The sequence below is a fragment of the Sceloporus occidentalis genome, unplaced genomic scaffold, assembly GCF_023333645.1.
Source record: "Sceloporus occidentalis isolate IW3139 unplaced genomic scaffold, rSceOcc1.0.p SCAF_4, whole genome shotgun sequence".
Taxonomy (NCBI): domain Eukaryota; kingdom Metazoa; phylum Chordata; class Lepidosauria; order Squamata; family Phrynosomatidae; genus Sceloporus; species Sceloporus occidentalis.
In genome coordinates, this window is record NW_028316984.1 from 189987318 (window position 1) to 190005200 (window position 17883).

The window sequence follows — 17883 nt, forward strand, 5'->3', positions numbered from 1 at the left end:
TGACTTTCCTCTCTCGATCTGTGCTAGAATGCCAGTTGATGAAGACAGAGAGACCTAAACCAAACACATTCATCATCAGATGCCTCCAGTGGACCACAGTAATTGAAAGGACGTTTCATGTGGAGACTCCAGAGGAGCGGTATGTTTCATTCAGACTTGAATACAAGAGCAACTTGCAAAAGCAGATGTACACGTTCAGCATTGTTATCATGCAGCTCTTCTCAAAGCTTTTTTTTTTTAATTGCTTTGGGACTGTGGATTGTAGAGTCTCATTTTCTTTGAAATTCACTTTTGTCTCCCAATGAGTGGAGGGAGGAATAGGGGTCTTGCACAAGGAATTGATTGTTCTGTGTGTGTGAGTACATTTGCACATCTATCTGGATCTACATGTATATCAGCCTTCCCCCTACATAAGTGCCCCATAGATATGTCTCACTAATTGTGGGACTTAGATCCATTTATCTAGTGGGCATCATGTGTACCAAAGTTGAGAGATAACATTATTTAATTTCCAGATGTGTTGAACTAAAGCTTCCATCATTTTCAGTTATCATATATTACTTATGCAAGTTTGTCATATATAATACCCATAGCAATACAGAGCAACAATAGCATATATTTCAGTGAGTCCTGATGAAATGCTGGCTACTACCTTTTAAAGTTTTTAAAATATTATCTCATACCACCTTAGGGAGAATTCTTCCCATATATACCTCCTCCTTTTTCTTCTTTGTCACCAATTCAAAGTGAAATGTCTTGTCTATGGTTTTCATTTCTCTGAGATTGGTCAATGCACAGAACAGGATGGTTGTTTTGTTTTGTTTTCTAGTGGCTCATAGTCTCTCAAATTCCTCATTTAGGGAGATTCTCTTGATTTCTCTTTCCCATCAGATAAAAAGCTTATCTAAAGAGTTTCCTTATTCCAGGTCAGACTGTTACTGTCAGTCTATCCCAGTATTGTCTACTGTGACTGACACACATTCTCAAGGGCCTCTGGCAGAGAAGTGTGTCACATCACTTCCTAATTGTGCAATTCTTTTTTTAAACTGGTGGTGATGTTTGTTTTTCTCAGGGAAGAATGGACAAAAGCCATCCAAACAGTAGCAGACAGCCTTAAAAAGCAAGAGGAAGAAATAATGGACTTTCGATCTGGTTCCCCCAGTGATAATTCGGGTGCTGAAGAAATGGAAATTTCTATGACAAAACCAAAACACAAAGTAGTAAGTATTGGCTTACAATGGATCCCACCCACCCACTCACTCCCCCAAAAACCTATTGATTCCTCAGGGCAGCCTTGCCCAACTTCAGAAAGTCTTGAGATTCTTTGGAAGTTTAACCGGTGTGATACACCTCAGTGATACCAGCCTCCCTCTCATATTCCCTGGAAACTGGTATACAGAGGCCTCTGATGCTGAAAGTTATATATAGCCCCCCTTATGATTAGTAAATATTGAGGAGAAATTTAGCCTCTGTATGGGAGTCTCCCCAAACCTTGGAGCTGGCACAGACAGTGTTCTTGTTTTCATCTTCATTTTTTCTTACAGATGTATTTCACCCCCTGTTTTTTCATCTGTTGCCAGCATTGTGTTACTGTCAGCTTCCATAACTCATCTAGATGGCCTCTATGAGGAAAAGGAGCGTGGACTAACTAGATCTTTGGTCTCATCCAGCAGGGCTCTATTTCACATCTCATAAACATTTAGACAAGTTTGATTAATATCTCTAGATTTTGTGATAAGGTCTGTTATGGTGATACTGCTCTTCAGTGAAAGGACAGATCATGGTATTGGCTTGTTCTGGAAAACAGTTGTCAATAGCTGATTTCCCTGTAGCATAAGATCTTCTGGGATATTAGTCTTTTTGTTTAGTTCATATGTTTTTGGAAAGTTTCAGTGATAACCTTTTAAATTGTGTTTCCAACAGACTATGAATGAATTTGAATATCTTAAGTTACTGGGGAAAGGTACTTTTGGAAAAGTCATCCTGGTGAAAGAAAAAGCTACTGGACGGTATTACGCAATGAAAATTCTGAAGAAGGAAGTAATTGTTGCAAAGGTAGGAGCTGTAGTACCATCTGTGCCAGCCCTGGTTTCTGTTCAGTTGAGAAGGGATTTGCAGAGGTGAAGGCAAAGCCTGGGAAGAACAAGATGGAAGATACCTGTAACAAGTACAGAGCTGTGAGATCAGTGTCTCCTTGGGTCAGATGGGTCAATCAGCCATTGGTGTTATTTGAATGAGTTTTGCACAAATAAGCTGCTTCCTTTTTCTTTCTGGATTCCTGTCATGGCAGCAGACATACTATAGTTTGATCAATAAGCACAGGACAAACTATAATTTATTTGGCTAACACCACATAAAACATAGTTTGTTCAACTGTGGCTGGCAGCAAGAGGAAGATGAGGGTTTGGAGAGGGAAATCTGTTTTCTAGGAATAAATTGGAAAATAGATCAGGAGAGAATACTCTTCCAGCCTGCAGAGGGGTTAAAACTAGCTTGTGGAATTAGTTTGCGGAGAGGAAATCCTCATTACTTTCAACCTCTGATCCTGTCTCCTATTCTCAGTGCTTTTGCAAGCCACCTGAATACTAGTCTAACGGATACAGACGGTTCTAAGATGTCCCAGTTCAGAGCAGTGCTTCCCACTTTCCCTTTGGAGAGAAGCTACTCTATACTCGTGTATGTCTGAGAGAGCCCAGCAACACTCATCATACACTTTTCTTATATTGAATATGCTAACAAGGGGAAATGAGGATCAGTAGGCTGGAACTCCAGCCCCACAGCCCAAAACAGTTCTTCCCCCCAAGTTGAAAATCAGCACAACTTGATTTACTGTTTGAAGCTTCTTGTTTGTTCACATAGTTGCTTTCCCTGTAGTTTTAGCTACATCAGGCTAGGGATGCTTGGCCCATATCCATCACCACCCCAACCTTCCTTATTTTGGCAGTTCAAGACCATTGCAGGCTCACATCCTGACATACTCTCTATCTTGTTCTTTAAACTTGTTGTCCTTGAAAGGGAGTTTTACTATGAGCTTTACTTTGACTTTAAATAATTTAATTTGGTCTTCCAGGAGTGCTGCTAATAATGTGATCTGTGAATTTTATTTGTGCTTCTGTCAAAATCACATTACTCCAGTTGCTACTAACCCATCACTTCTTGGATTGTATTGCAGGATGAAGTGGCACATACCTTGACAGAAAACCGGGTTTTGCAGAATTCTAGGCATCCTTTCTTAACGGTAATTACATTTATTTCTCACCCTTCCTCCAAGTCCTCACAACTCAGTGAAGTAGGTCAGACTTAAAAGTCTGGCTCAAGATAACCCAGTCAGTTTCATGCTTCAGCTGGGACAGAAACCTGGATCTCCCAATTCCCAGCTCAGCACTTTAACCACTATACCACACCAGTTTTCAAACACCACTGCATTCACAGCAACCACTATTCCTCCCCGAAGTGGCTCTAAATACCACTAGAACAATGGGGGAGATCAGCACACCATCAAATACTTCAATCCACCATGCTCCTATCTGGAAAAAACAGAAGCCTCTGCGCCCCCCTCTGTTAATGAAAGCAACCAAGGTGAACCACCTTCTTAGAATTAAATGTAAGAATGATTGTTAAAAAAATACTAGGATGTTCTTCTTCCAACAGCATTGATCACTACAGAATCTAGTGATGGCCACCAATTTGTGTGGCATTCAAAGGGATTAGATAGATGGATAGAGGACGGGGCTATATGTTCCATTGATTAGTATAGGAAACAGTATATCTGGGATTGCCAGTTGCTGGGGAACACAAACAAGGGAGTTTTATTTATTTATTGAATATATCCCATTTTCCTCTCAAGATAGGATTTAGAGTGGCTTGTTATTATGCTATTGCTTTCATATCCTACTTGTGGGTTACCTGGAGGCTTCATCATCATCATCATCATTATTATTATTATTCTGGATGGCCACCACAATAACATAATGCTTTGGTATAATCTAGTATGGCTCATCTTAGAACAATGGTGAGTGAAGTGCACAGTTGGACCCTGTATTATCTGAAGTGTTTGTTCCACAGCCCTGTGCATAACATGAAAATCTGTGTATAATCTAGAAAAATAATCTTATTTTTCTTACTTGAAATGAATGATGAAGTGTTCTATCTAGGCATTTTCTAGTTCCTTCAGCATGATTTTATGGTCTGCTTCCACTGGAAGTTGACCATAGAGTCATGCTGGCAGACCTAGAGGTTCTTAGTCAGAACACTTCCCTAGGCATTTCTAGGTCCGTCTGCATGACTGTATGTTCGTCTTCTGGTGGAAGCATACCATAGAATCACACTGGAGGACTTAGAAAATGCCTAAAGATACCCCCCACACGGGCTCATTTATAACTGAAACCATGTAATATGAGCTTGTGTAATATGGGGTCTGAATAAGGTATATGATAGTGCCATATAGAAGTAAACATGATGCGGATAAAATAAAATCGTGTATCTTGTGTTAACTCAGACTTTGCACCACCTTGGGTCCCTTTTTGGAAGAAAGGTGGGATATTAAATAAATAAATAAATAGGAAGCAGTTTTTCTCCCCCTCATAATATTAGAACCCAGGGTCATCCAGTGAAGTTGAATGGTGAGAGTTTCAGGATAGTACTATGTCACACAATGCCCAGTTAAAACTGGCATTTAGTGCTGTGAGATTTAGTGATGGATGCCCGTGGACAGCTTTAGAAGAATGTTGGTCAAATTCCTGATGAATAGAGCTATCAATGTCTATTAATCAGAACTGATCTTTATCATGGTCTGTATTGGAAGCAGTACGGTCAGGCTCTGTAAGTTGCTGAAGATGACAAGACAATGAGTACAGATGCACTCATGTCCTGCATCTGGGAATCCATAGCATGGGGATCAGATAAGGCTGTATATTATCATCCTACTTCTTCAACTTGCAGAAAATACCATATGAAGAGCAGGTTTATACTCAGAAGAAGGGAAAAATAGGAGGAAGGAATATCAACAATCTAAGACATGTGGATGACACTACACTATCAGCAAAAAATATCATGCACTTGGAACAATTACCAAAGAAGGTGAAGTAAGCAAGAGTAAAGGCAAACTTATTGCAGAACATTAAAAAAACATCAAAAATAGTGAACACAGAAGATGTACACAGATTCAACACCGACAGTGAGGAAATAGAAATAGTTAAAGATTTCCTGTTCCTTAAGTCAAGAAATAAGATGACTAGGAATGGGAAGGGGAGCAGTTAAAGAACTAGACAAGATCTTAAAGTGTAAGTATATAAAACTGAATGCTAAGAACAGAATCAACCAATCCATTGTATTCCCCATCACCATGTATGGATGCAAGAGCTGGACAGTGGAGAAAGTGGATAAGAAAATCAACTCATTTGAGATGTGGTGCTGGAAAAAAGTGCTGAGGATACTGTGGGCAGCCTAAAAGACAAACAGATAAGTCCTTGAACAAATCAAGCCTGAAATCTCCCTGGAAGCTAAGATGATTAAATTGAGGCTGTCTTGCTTCGGCCACATCAGGAAAAAGGACGACTCATCAGCAAAGAGAATAATGCACATCTCTAGGTAGTTACTTTCATTTCCAAACCGTTCTTACTGTCAAGAAGTTCCTTTTAATGTTCAATTGAAATCTACTTTCCTGTAACTAAAACCCTTATGTTAATAATTAGATTGAATTATACTATTCATTAAAAAAGACAATAATGCTACGAAAAGTGGAAGGAAGTAGAGAGGAAGACCACATGCCAGATGAATAGACTCAATTAGGGAGATCACGGGCCTGAATCTGCAAAACCCAACCAGAACAGTAGAGGACAGAAAGACTTGGAGATGTCTCATCCACAAGGTTGCCACTGTATGAACAGATCACGGACTAGCACGCTTTGTGTTAATCCAGCACAGATCTTATTTTTGCTATAGTAAATATCCTGAGTATAACAGAAAAAATCTCATTCTACATACAGTGGTTCCAGACAGCCATAGCCAAATGCAGTATACTCATAGTGTTTATTTTGAGTGTAGCCTTATAAAGAGTTGTTAGCTACCAACCAACCACCACCTCTCAAAAATGATAAACTCCTAGAGCAGAATTCTATCCCTCTTCTGCCAGTGCCATTGATTTCTGTCCTGGAGGAATTGAACATGCTCTCTTCCCACCATCCTGCCTTAGTTTGCTTCAATCAGTTCCTCAGCATGTACAGGCTGGATCTCCCTTATCCAATATGCTTGGGACCAGAGGTTTTTGGATTGTGAATTTCTTCTGATTTTGGAATGTTTTCATATACATAATGAAATATCTTGGAGATGGACCCAAAGTCTAAGCAGGAAATTGGTTTATGTTTTGTATACACATAACCTGAAGGTACTTTTATACAGATTGTTTTTAATAATTTTGTGCACAAAACAAAGTTTGTGTACATTGACCCATCAGAAAACAAAAGGGCCACTATCTCAGCCACCCGTGTGAACAATTTGGGACTTTGGAGTATTGGATTTTTGAATTCTACAGGGAGACTATTGCTGTCAGGCCAGTGTTTAAATGCAGGACTGTTTTAAGAGATGTGTCCACCTGTTGCACTTTACATGTGTGCTGTAGAAGTACCACTGTGCCTGCAGCAAATAAAATTGCTATGTGAACAGGTTTTCATGAATCCTTCCAACCCCTTTTATGACAGTATACTCCAAAAATCACTACCATCTGTCCATTATATTATTATTTTCAGTGTCATACCTGAATTTCAGTCAATTGGCCTTGGTTTTTTAAGTGTCTCCTTCTGCCTATTGTTCACTTTTGGAACCCCCTGATTTGTGAAACATGATTCCATATTCTTCCTGACCTAATCTGGAATTGCCTGTAGCCTTGTTCACTCAGCAGGCAGACAGCAAACAGCTAACAACTTTACTGTTTCCTTCTGAGTTTGGAGTCCTCTGTTTTGAAGCTTGGCTCCAGCTTTAAAGCCTATGGTTTGAAAATGCCAATTCTAATTATCCTCAGCATGCACTATATACATTACTGGTATCATTGGGCCAATATAGACACTATGCATATTAGAAAGTTTCACTCAATCTAGAGGAATGAGTGGTGGCATTACACTTGCTGCAAAAGAGGCAGAGCTTGGAAAAATTATTTATGGACTTCAACTGTAGTCCAAAGTAGTAACTGTTTCAAGCTTTGGGGAAGGTTTCATCTTCCTGGAGGCAATCTTTTGGCCAGGCACTTCGGCTGAGCAGGCTTTGTCATGCCTTTGGGGCAGCAGAGCATAACCTTTTCAGAGAGAACAATAGAGATTCACAGGACATTCCATTAGAAGGAGTCAAACCATTAATCTGTATAATTCAGTATAGTTTATAGTAGCTTTTTCCAACCTGTCCCCCTCCCAGGGTTTTGGACCACAGCTACCATCGCTCCTGACCATGTGCTATGCTGGCTGGGACTTAAGGGAGCTCTACTCCAGAACACTGGAGGATGTCAGGTTGAGGATAGCAGGTCAACACATCCACATGGACGTAGTTTTCCTGGGATCCATGGACTGAACATGGAATCTTCTCTCTGTGCCATGAGTTATGATATTCTCACTGCCTCTGAATATGCTGAGTGACCAAAACTGTCAGATATATTGACTCCTAGGCTGCATGGATAGGAGTGTAGTGCTTAGATTGAGGGAAATAATCATACTACTTTATTCTGCTTTGGTCAGACCTCACCTGGAATATTGTGTCCAATTCGGGTCACCACAATTCAAGAAGGATATTGACAAGCTGGAACATGTCCAGAGGAGAGTGAACAAAATGTTGACAGATCTGGAAACCATGCCCTGTTAGGAACGTCTTAGGGAGCTAGGTATGCTTAGCCTGGAGAAGAGAAGGTTAAGAGGTGACATGATAGCCATGTTTAAATATTTGAAGGGCTGTCATATTGAAGATGGGACAAGCTTATTTTCTTCTGCTCCAGAGTCTAGGACACAGAGCAATGGATTCAAGTTAGAGGGGGAAAAGATACCCCTAAACATTTGGAAGCACTTCCTGACTGTAGGAACTGTTCAGCAGTGGAATACGCTGCCTCGGAGAGTGATGAAGTGTCCTTTTGAGGTTTTTAAACACAGGCTGGATGACCATCTGTTGGGGGTGCTTTGATTGTGTATTTCTGCATGGCAGAATGGAGTTGGACTGTTTGGGCCTTGAGATCTCTTCCGGTTTTATGATTCTATGATTCTCTGTCATAGGTCTTATTTGCTTACTGACTTCCTGGTCACAGTCAAACAAGTATGCTAAAAGGGGCTTTGTGGGGTGTCCCCTACATTAAGGCGGCAAGTAATGGGCTGTTGTCTGGATTTGTGCCCTTTAGTAGCATGGCTTGGGTCTTTCTTATCCATTGGAATAGAGACAGAATAGTTCTCCTCTGTGCTAGAGCATTAAATGTGGGCCTATGAACCCTTGGATCAAAACCCAGTTCACTGATCTTGAGTAAGCCTCCACTTTTCAATCTCACTTTTCAATCTTTCTGTCTGCAAAATGAGAATCACAGAGGCTTATGAAAATAGTATTGCAGAAGCAGAAGGCATCAGAATTGTGGATACTTTTTAACTTATAAAAAATAATAAAGATCTAATTAAAAGAATCCAGAAGATTCATGATCAGTAGTGGATTCGCAATAAGATTTAACGAGGGTTGGAAAGGTAAAATAAATCCTTGTGTTGAATCCTGAAAATGACGTCTTCTAAAATCGCTTATTATCTGATGTTCTTTTGTTGCCTGTTTATCGAACCATTTCCTGTATTGCTATGTATTGTATATGTATTATCCTACTTGAGAGTATGTATTTTCCCTGGATGAAGATTAACCGTCCATTTTGAAGCCAAGCCCTCCCTCCAGTCCATCTGCCTTGGTCCAGGCCTCGGAGGTAGAGAGGAACTGCTGGACCTCTTACCCTTTCCCGCTACCACTCCCTTCTCCTTCTGTGTCATGTCTTTTTAGATTGTAAGCCCGAGGGCAGGGAACCGTCTAACTAAAAAGATTGCATGTACAGCGCTGTGTAAATTTACAGTGCTTCATAAATAAAGGTTAATAATAATAAAATCCATTAATACTTTGGGGAATGTGTTTTTTGCTTTATTTTTTCATCTGAATCCAAAGCTACGATTCCTTCCCTTAGTCTGAATCCCCAGCGATTCTCGTGATGTCAGAATATGTGTGACGTTGGAAACCACCACTTTCCGGGGCTGCAAGGGAGGGATGAAAAAGCAAGGGAGAGCGAAACATCCCCTCCCCAAGTTTCTTTGCACGTTCTGTGCTTGCAATACGAGTGCAGATTTGTTTTGATGAAGTGCTTTGGCAGGCTGCCATCCACAGAACTGCAGCAAAGAGCTGGAGAGAAGGGGGGGATCGTGATGACTGGGTTTTGCTCGGTGTCACTGCATCACGTAGGACTGGAAATATCCATTCTAGGCCTTGCTGGCTGTGATTGGGATTTGTCCAGAAAAAGTTATTTTTCCAAGCTCTGCAGTTTTCTCAGACTGGCTGAGGCACTGAACCTATCCTCTGGATCTCACAGATGTTGCTTTCTGTCCTCGTCTTTTGGTACATCTTCATGCATTCTGTTCACTTCATCCTGCTCCCAACCTCTCTTCCTCCTTGGCACCTATGTAACAAATCCTCATCTCTGTCCATTTTCCATCACTAATAACTGGGTGTGTCTGTACCCATGTGTAAACTGGTAGGAGTGAAATACAAAACTAAATCGATACCAGAATCAGAATAATCTGTGCCACAGTATTTCTGATTTCTGTATATGGTTTGAAAGCTAACAAGGAGAGTATCAATCCATTTGAAATGTGACACCGGAGGAGGGTTCTGCAAGCACCCATGGACTGTCAGACCAGTCAAATGAGTAATTTGCTGGAGACCAGGGTTTGAATCCCTGCTCAGCCTTACAAGTCCACTGGGTGACCTTGGATGAGTCACACTCTCTCAACCTCAGATGAAGGCAAAGGCATCTTAAGGCACCCTCCTCTGGACAAATCTTTCCAAGAAAATCCTGTGATAGGTTCACTTTGGGGTCGCCATAAATTGAAAATGACTTAAAAGCACCCAACAACAACTACAACAACACATAGCAAATCAAGCTGAAATCTTTACTAGAAGCTAAAATGACTAAACTGAGGCCATCATACTTTAGACACATGAAAGGACATCACCATTGGAAAAGAAAATAATGCTTGGTAGAATGGATGGCAGTAGGAAAAGAGAAAGGACTTAGTCACATTCAGTTTTTAAACTGCCATAAAAATTGGACAATAGTGTCTCTGCTGATACCTATCACAGGACACCATCTCCATCTCATCACTACCTTGTCCGCAAAGTGTGGTTACTTCTGCAGTTTTTCAGTATACTAAAAACTACTGAAGAATATATGTCATGAAGATTTATTGAAACTTGACACTTGAGAAGGTGAAGTAGTGTTTACTTCATGGAAATATATTGACAAATAATAGATATAAGTGTACTTAGGAGATACAACATCTTTTAAATCTTAGACAGCTTATTCATGTGAGTGTACTTTAGTGGTTTTATAGTTCTGTATTTTAACTGTTGGTTTTATGTGCCTTCTTTTTAATTGTGTTTTGTTTTTTAATATGCTTAAAACCTTGAAGAGAGGTGGGAAAGAAATAAAATTATCATCATCATTATCATTATTCTCTTGGGCCCCACACAACATAGCTTGTGTCTTGCCTCTTGAGCCCATAGAAGCTTTCAAAATCTGAAAGGCACATGGATAAATTTCTCCTGTCCCTGTGTTAAAGAAGCCTCCTTGAGAGGGCAGACCACATGTGGGATGTCACCAGTGAAAAGCCTCTCCTTGGTTCTGTTGTCTTCGGTTTTCCTGGAAATGTTTGCCTGACTATTTTTGAAAATAAGCTGGTAGACTAGATAGGCCATTCATCTCATACAGCAGGACTGTTCATCTGTCTTTATGACTTTTCTTGGTGTACAAGTTTATATAATCTTGGGTGGTGGTGGTTTTTCCTGGTTAAATACCACAATGTCTTTGTCACATGCTTGTGTCTTATCTCCCTCCTCCAGTTTGTGAATATACTTAGCTAATCCAGAGTTTTCTCTCAACAGAAATGCCCAAGATAGAATTAGGTCCACTTCACTCTGCTTTTTCCTTTATTATAAATGTTGTTGTTGTTACTACTGTTGTTACTATTGCTTTTCCAGAAAGTAATACTCATATAGTAGGAGTATCTGAGGCAAAAGTTACACGTTCGGTAGAAAACTGCATGTGGTTGAATATTATTACAAAATGTGTCAATCAGATATAAGGAAAATATTGACTACCTTTCAAATTGTTGTGTTGTGTTACTATGCTGGAGTGGAAATTGTCTGCATGCAGCCCTTGGGGAGGTCCAGTGCAGCCCTTGGAATCCTCACAGACACACTGGTACAGTGACATCTTCTGATGCTTCAGAGGCCCCCAAAATCAGTGTCAACATCCCAGTCTCCAGATCATTCTCACTATGAGATTGACATCTAAATGTCATAATTGTGGTTGTCTCCCAGATGTGATTGCAAATGCAAGTCACCCCCAGTATGGGATGCTGGCTTGGGATGGATTATAATCCTGCATATCTGAAGGGATGCACTGTAACATGCAGAGGTTCTGTGACAGGTACCAAGGGGTTCCTTCATGCACTGATGTGAAAAGGATCCTCCAAAATCTTTGAAAATGAGTGGGCCAGAATATAATTTTATTTTAGGCTGTATCTGCTCTGGAGAAATAATCCAGGTTGACAACACTTTAACTGGCATGGCTCAATCCTATGGAATTCTGAGAAATGTAGTTTGTTGAGGCACAAGAGCTCTCTGACAGAGAAGGCTAAATAGCTCACAAAACTACAAATCCCAGAATTTCATAGCATTGAGCCATGGCAGTTAAAGTGCTGTCAGCCTGGATTATTTCTCCAGAATAGATGCAGCCTTAGTTTTCCAGCTCTGACATGGAAATGATGGCACAAAATTGAAAACCAGAAGGTAGAAATGGGTTGTTGTTGTTGTTTTGGATTCATGGCTCCCAGTGGCCTGGGGCAGGGGGGATTCTCGGAGTTGTAATCCAAAAATGTAATTTTTCTGAACTGTGCTAATAATGTGCTTTGAACAATTTATAAACACATGTTGTTTTTTAATTCTTCTGTTTTTTTGTAGGCTTTGAAATATTCTTTTCAGACACATGACCGTTTGTGTTTTGTTATGGAGTATGCTAATGGAGGCGAGGTAAGGATTGCATTCATTCTAGTTAGAATGTGGTCTGTATTTTTTACCGTCGTATGTTGTTTTAGTGGGTTGTGAGGAGCTTTCAAAATTTATCATAGCAAGCCTCTTTAAGGGGCCCCTAACACTGCTCAGTACATGCATAATGGCCCATGTTCGATCTGTGGCATTTCCAATGTTGTTATTTTTAATAGGATCAATAGGACTGGAAAATACCTGGGACTGGAGAGAGCTACTGTCAAAATAGACAGTAGGAGTAGATGGACCAGTGGTTCCATAACAAGTCAGATGGGTACAGTCTACGTACCCATCTTCAACTGAAGCTGAAGTTCCCACCTTCCTACAATATTAGCCATGTTAGCTAGGGCTGTTGGGAATTACAATCCAAACTTTACAGCGGAGGGTATCAGGTTGGGAATGGCTGCTTTAAAGCTTTAAAAAAAGTTTTAACAAGTGTCAACGCCAGAATGAACCATGCAAGCTTTACCAAATAATGAGCCAATTGACACCAGTTATCTTCACATGCAAAAATTGACTTTTTGCAAGTGTGTAATTTGAACTGAGAGCCACTGTGGTGTAGTGGTTTGAGTGTTGGACTACAACTCTGGAGACCAGGGTTCAATTCCCAGCTCGGCCATGAAATCCACCAGGTGAGCTTGGGCAAGTCACATGCTCTCAGCATTAAGGGAAGGCAATGGCAAACTTCCTCTGAACAAATTGTGCCAAGAAAACCCCATGATGAGTTTTCCTTAGGATTGCCATAAGTCAGAAACGACTTGAACGCACACAACAATCACAACAATTTGAATTACCTTAGTGTATTTCTTTAGTGGAAAAAGGATGCAGTCCTGCTTATATGTACTTCCATACATACAAGCCTATGTATGTTGAAGTAAGCCTATCCAAAATTGATGTGAAGGGATAAGAACCAGATTGGTGAGTTCCGTGTGTTTGGCAAACTATAGTTCAGGATCTCTGACTGAGGCACACATTTTTTATTGTTTGTTTGTGTGAATTGAAGGTGTTTGAAAGAGTTTACAAGAAGATGTTTTGTGCATCAAATTATTTGTCTCTCTACCCCAGTGATGTCTGTCCTGATTGGCAGCACCAGGGTTCCAGGAGAGAAGAGGCCTTTCCTGTTGCTTGCTACCTGGTCAAACAGGAATGAAATTGGGGTCTTCCTGCATGCAAATCCTGCATTCTACCCTTCTTGTAGTACAGGTTTATGAAAAAAAGCCGTTGTGTGCAAACTGAATTCTAACAAGTGTTTGCCCTTTCAGCTGTTCTTCCATCTGTCACGAGAACGTGTCTTTTCCGAAGACCGTGCCCGGTTTTATGGAGCTGAGATTGTATCAGCATTGGACTACCTACATTCAGAAAAGAATGTGGTTTATAGAGATTTAAAGGTATGTAGAGAGAAGGTGAAGTTGAGTTCTGAAGGATAATTAACAAATAATGGTGGCGAATTTACAAATAATTCCACAATTATTTCAAAAGTGACTTTTTTGGAATATTTTTTCATGTATTGCTTGCCCAAGGGAACTGCTACAAGTGGGAGTCTGCCAGGGATTAGATTCATAGAATCATAGAGGTGGAAGAGACTGCAAGGGCCATCCAGTCCAACCCCCCTGCCATGCAGGAAATCTAAATCAAAGCATCCCCGACAGATGGCCATCCAGCCTCTGTTTAAAAACCTCTAAGGAAGGAGACTCCACTGCACTCCAAGGGAGTTTGTTCCACTGTCGAACAGCCCTTGCTGTCAGGAAGTTCCTCCTAATGTTAAAGTGGAATCTCTTTTCCTGTCGCTTGCATCCATTGTTCTGAGTCCAATCTCTGGAGCAGCAGAAAACAAGCTTGCTCCCTCCTCAATATGACATCCCTTCAAGTATTTAAACAGGGCTATCATATCACCTCTTAACCTTCTCTTCTCCAGGCTAAACAGCTCCCTAAGTCGTTCCTCATAGGGCATTTTTTCCAGACCCTTCATCATTTTGGTTGCCCTCCTTTGAACATGCTTCAGTTTCTCAACATCCTTTTTAAATTGTGGTGTCCAGAACTGGATGCAATATTCCAGGTGGGGCCTGACCAGAGCAGAATAGAATGTGACTGTTACTTCCCTTGATCTTGACACTATACTTCTATTGATGCAGCCTAAAACCGCATTGGCCTTGTTAGGTTCCACATCTCACTGTTGACTCATGTTCAATTTGTGGTCTACTTGGACTCCCAGATCCCTTTCATATGTAGTCTCATTCATCCTATGTATGTGCATTTCATTTTTCTGCCCTAAGTGCAGTAACTTACATTTCTCTATGTTGAAATTCATTTTGTTAGCTTTGGTCCAGCTTTCTAATCTATTAAGGTCATTCTGAAGTTTGATTATCTCGCAGATTCCTCAGCTTCGTCTGTCCAATGTGTCAGGCTACAGTCCCCTACCTTGGTGTGGGGAAATCGTTGTTCAGGATGAAGCTTAGCTGGTTTTGATACCAATTAAGCGGAGACAGTTTATTTGTATAATCAAAATTCTTAGGTTGTCAGCAAGTTTATTTGCATAATCATTTGTCTTTTAACAAAAAAAAAAAAACCCCAATAACAATATTTTAAATTTGTTAAGGTATATATAGGCACCTCTTTGAAAAAAGACTATTTCATAAATGAATGATACAGAATTATATAGGGGAATGGCTCCAAACATTTTCTTCTTCATTTCATTTTGCAGTCTGATGTGGTTTAATTTTAAGGCCTATAGATTTAAAAATATTATCTTTCAATTATTCACAGCATACTGAGCAAGCAATTTTTCCAGTTAAAACATACCAACCACAGTGAAGTTGAAGGCTTCCATGGCCGGCATCCATGGTTTTTTGTGGGTTTTTCAGGCTATGTGGCCATGTTCTAGATAATTTTCTTCCTGACGTTTCGCCAGCATCTGTGGCTGGCATCTTCAGAGAATGCTTGCCTGGAAAAAGTTGGGTGTATATATACTGTGTGAGCCTGGGAATGCAGGAGTGATTTGCCAGCCATCAGCACAGAACAATAGACATGCAAATCACTCCTGCATTCCCAGGCTCACATTTTCTAGAACATGGCACATAACCCGAAAAACCCACAAAAAACCATACCAGCCACATTTTTTACAAAGAGCTATGCGATGTCTTAAAATTAGCCCACAACATAGATATAGGATCCATAGTTCACACAGTGTATTCTTAAGAACAAATGTAACAGAGTCTGTTCTTAAGAACAAATGAAGAGCCCTGCTGGGTCGGAGCAGAAATCTATCTTGTCCACATTTTGTTAATGGAGTGACCTCATGCCTATGGGAAGCCTGACAGCAGAACAGGAATGCAACCAGGGCTGTGGACTCAGTACATTGAACCTTCCATTCTGATTGCATCTGCACTGCAGAAATAATAGTTTGACACTGCTTTAACTGCCATGGCTCAGTGCTGTGGATTTCTGGGATTTGTAGTTTTGGGAGGTATTTGGCCTTCTCTGCCAGAGCATTCTAGTGCCACCACAAACTTCAAATAGTAGAATTCCATAGCATTGAGCCATGGTAGTTAATGCAGTATCAAACTGCATTATTTCTGCAGTGCAGCTGTAGCCATTAACATCTTTATTTTTCCACTTTCTAACTCTTGACTCCGTTATACATGGCAAATATAGATTAATTAGTACAGTAAATGCTCAGTATCTGCTGAGGATTGGTTCCGGGACCCCCATGGATACCACAATCTGGATGTTCAAGTCCCATTTTTTACAGCGGCATAGTAAAATGGTGTCCCTTACATAAAACAGCAAAATCAAGGTTTTCCTTTTGGATTATTTGTGTGTGTGTGTGTGTGTGTGTGTGTGTGTGTGTGTGTGTGTGTGATTATTTCCAAACAGTGGTTGGACAAATCCATAGAAGCAGGATATAGAGGGCCAACTGTAGTGCCAAATTTACTGTACTAAAATTAGGTGTTTCATCACCACCATGTGACTCATCAGGCTGCTTAGATTGATAGAACACACACACACACACACACACACAAAACACACACATATATATATAGTCCTAAATTCCTTTGAAAGTACATATGCAGGAAACTAGGTGTTCAATGTTAAGTTTTTTATTTTGGAGCCAGTTCATTTGTGTTGACTCCCACTCCACTCAAAATTGCTTCCGACTCCAACTCCACAGTCCTGAACACAACTCCATCTTGCATTCCTCAGTGACTCACATACTGAGGCATTGGTACTGGAGGTAATGTATAGCCATCCTGACTAGTAGCCCCATTCTTCATGAATTAATCCATTTTTTAAAGCTATCCAAGTAGGCAGATGTAACTACATCTTGTAACCATGAATTCCACAGTTTAACCACCCTGTTGAAAATTTATTCACATGCAGAAGGTCTCAGCTTCAGTCTCTTGCATTTCAACTATGGAGAGCATGGAAGGGATCTCTCCTGGAACTCAAGGGAGTTGCTTCCAGCCTGAGTGGACAGTATTAGCTTAGATGGACAGATCATCTCTCCTGATAGAAAATAACTCCATAATCCTTATTAAGATTGGCTAATCATACATCAGCTCTGTCAGTCATTCTACCTACATTTTTCAGTGCCTGGCAAAATGAGCTGAAGGGCAAGAGAACAAATTTTACAATGTCCCATCAGATGAATTAGAGATCAAGTCATTACATCCCACTTTGAGAGTCATGCTAAATCACCCCACTGCAAGCTTTACTTAAGGAGACTGTGAGCCATATGGAACCACCAGTACGAACTGCAAATTGGTGTACCAGATGTTGCTGAACTCCAGCTTCCAGTATTCCTCACTATTAGATTGAGCTTTTAGGAGTTGGAGTCCAGTAGCATACTGCCCAAGGTGTTAAAGTTTCCAAGGAGGGATAGCTTGTGTCAGTCTGGTGAAGTGATAAAGATGTCTGGCGGCATCTTGCTTGGTTTTATTTGGTATACATTTTCAAGGTTGCTAACCCATTTTATCAAATGTGTGTTCTTCACCCCCCCACCCCACTTCTTTGCCCTTTTATTACTTTGTATTTTGCTCCATACCTGACAAAACCAAGCTGTGCATTTTGCTCAGGGAAGACAGACAGCTGCATTCAACACCTGCGTATGTTGGCATTGTCATTGGTGGCTGCCATGGATACACCTCCTCAGCCTTGGAAATAAGTAGTGAAGAGGCGGTTCACCCCACTTACACAAACACATGCAAACTCACACATGAACTCCTTGTTCTCTTTGCCCACACAATTGTTTTCCCTGTTTCCTCTTTCTCCTTCAACTGAGGCTGCTGTTGTCACTGCCAATTAATCACTTACCCATGTCAAGTCCCTGACTAGGGAACTGACAGTGAAAACCAAGGCAATTGCATGTCTGTCATAGTGCCTTTCTACTTCGTAAGACACAATATTATCTTTTTCTTAACTATGAAGGAGAGCCCCACTATGGCATGTCAGTAGTGGTAGGATTGCTGAGTCATAAATCAAAATGGAGACTATAATCAAGAAATCAGAAGATGAGGACTTGGAAAAGTGGTTGTCAATGAACTAGATAAGATCCTTCAGTTCAGTGGTTCCCAAACT

At 40.6% G+C, this 17883-nt stretch overlaps 1 protein-coding gene across 10 annotated transcripts in view; it reads left to right on the forward strand.

Moving 5' to 3' along the window:
• The window catches only part of AKT1 (AKT serine/threonine kinase 1), a 161438-nt gene that overhangs the window by 114389 nt on the left and 29166 nt on the right, over positions 1 to 17883 (forward strand). For all 10 annotated transcript variants that reach the window (XM_089522671.1, XM_089522668.1, XM_089522674.1 and 7 more), the window contains 6 exons: positions 28 to 139; positions 1073 to 1220; positions 1924 to 2055; positions 3173 to 3238; positions 12226 to 12294; positions 13572 to 13697. In XM_089522671.1, the coding sequence (XP_089378797.1) occupies positions 28 to 139; positions 1073 to 1220; positions 1924 to 2055; positions 3173 to 3238; positions 12226 to 12294; positions 13572 to 13697 (653 nt within the window). The remainder of the gene's footprint in view (positions 1 to 27; positions 140 to 1072; positions 1221 to 1923; positions 2056 to 3172; positions 3239 to 12225; positions 12295 to 13571; positions 13698 to 17883) is intronic.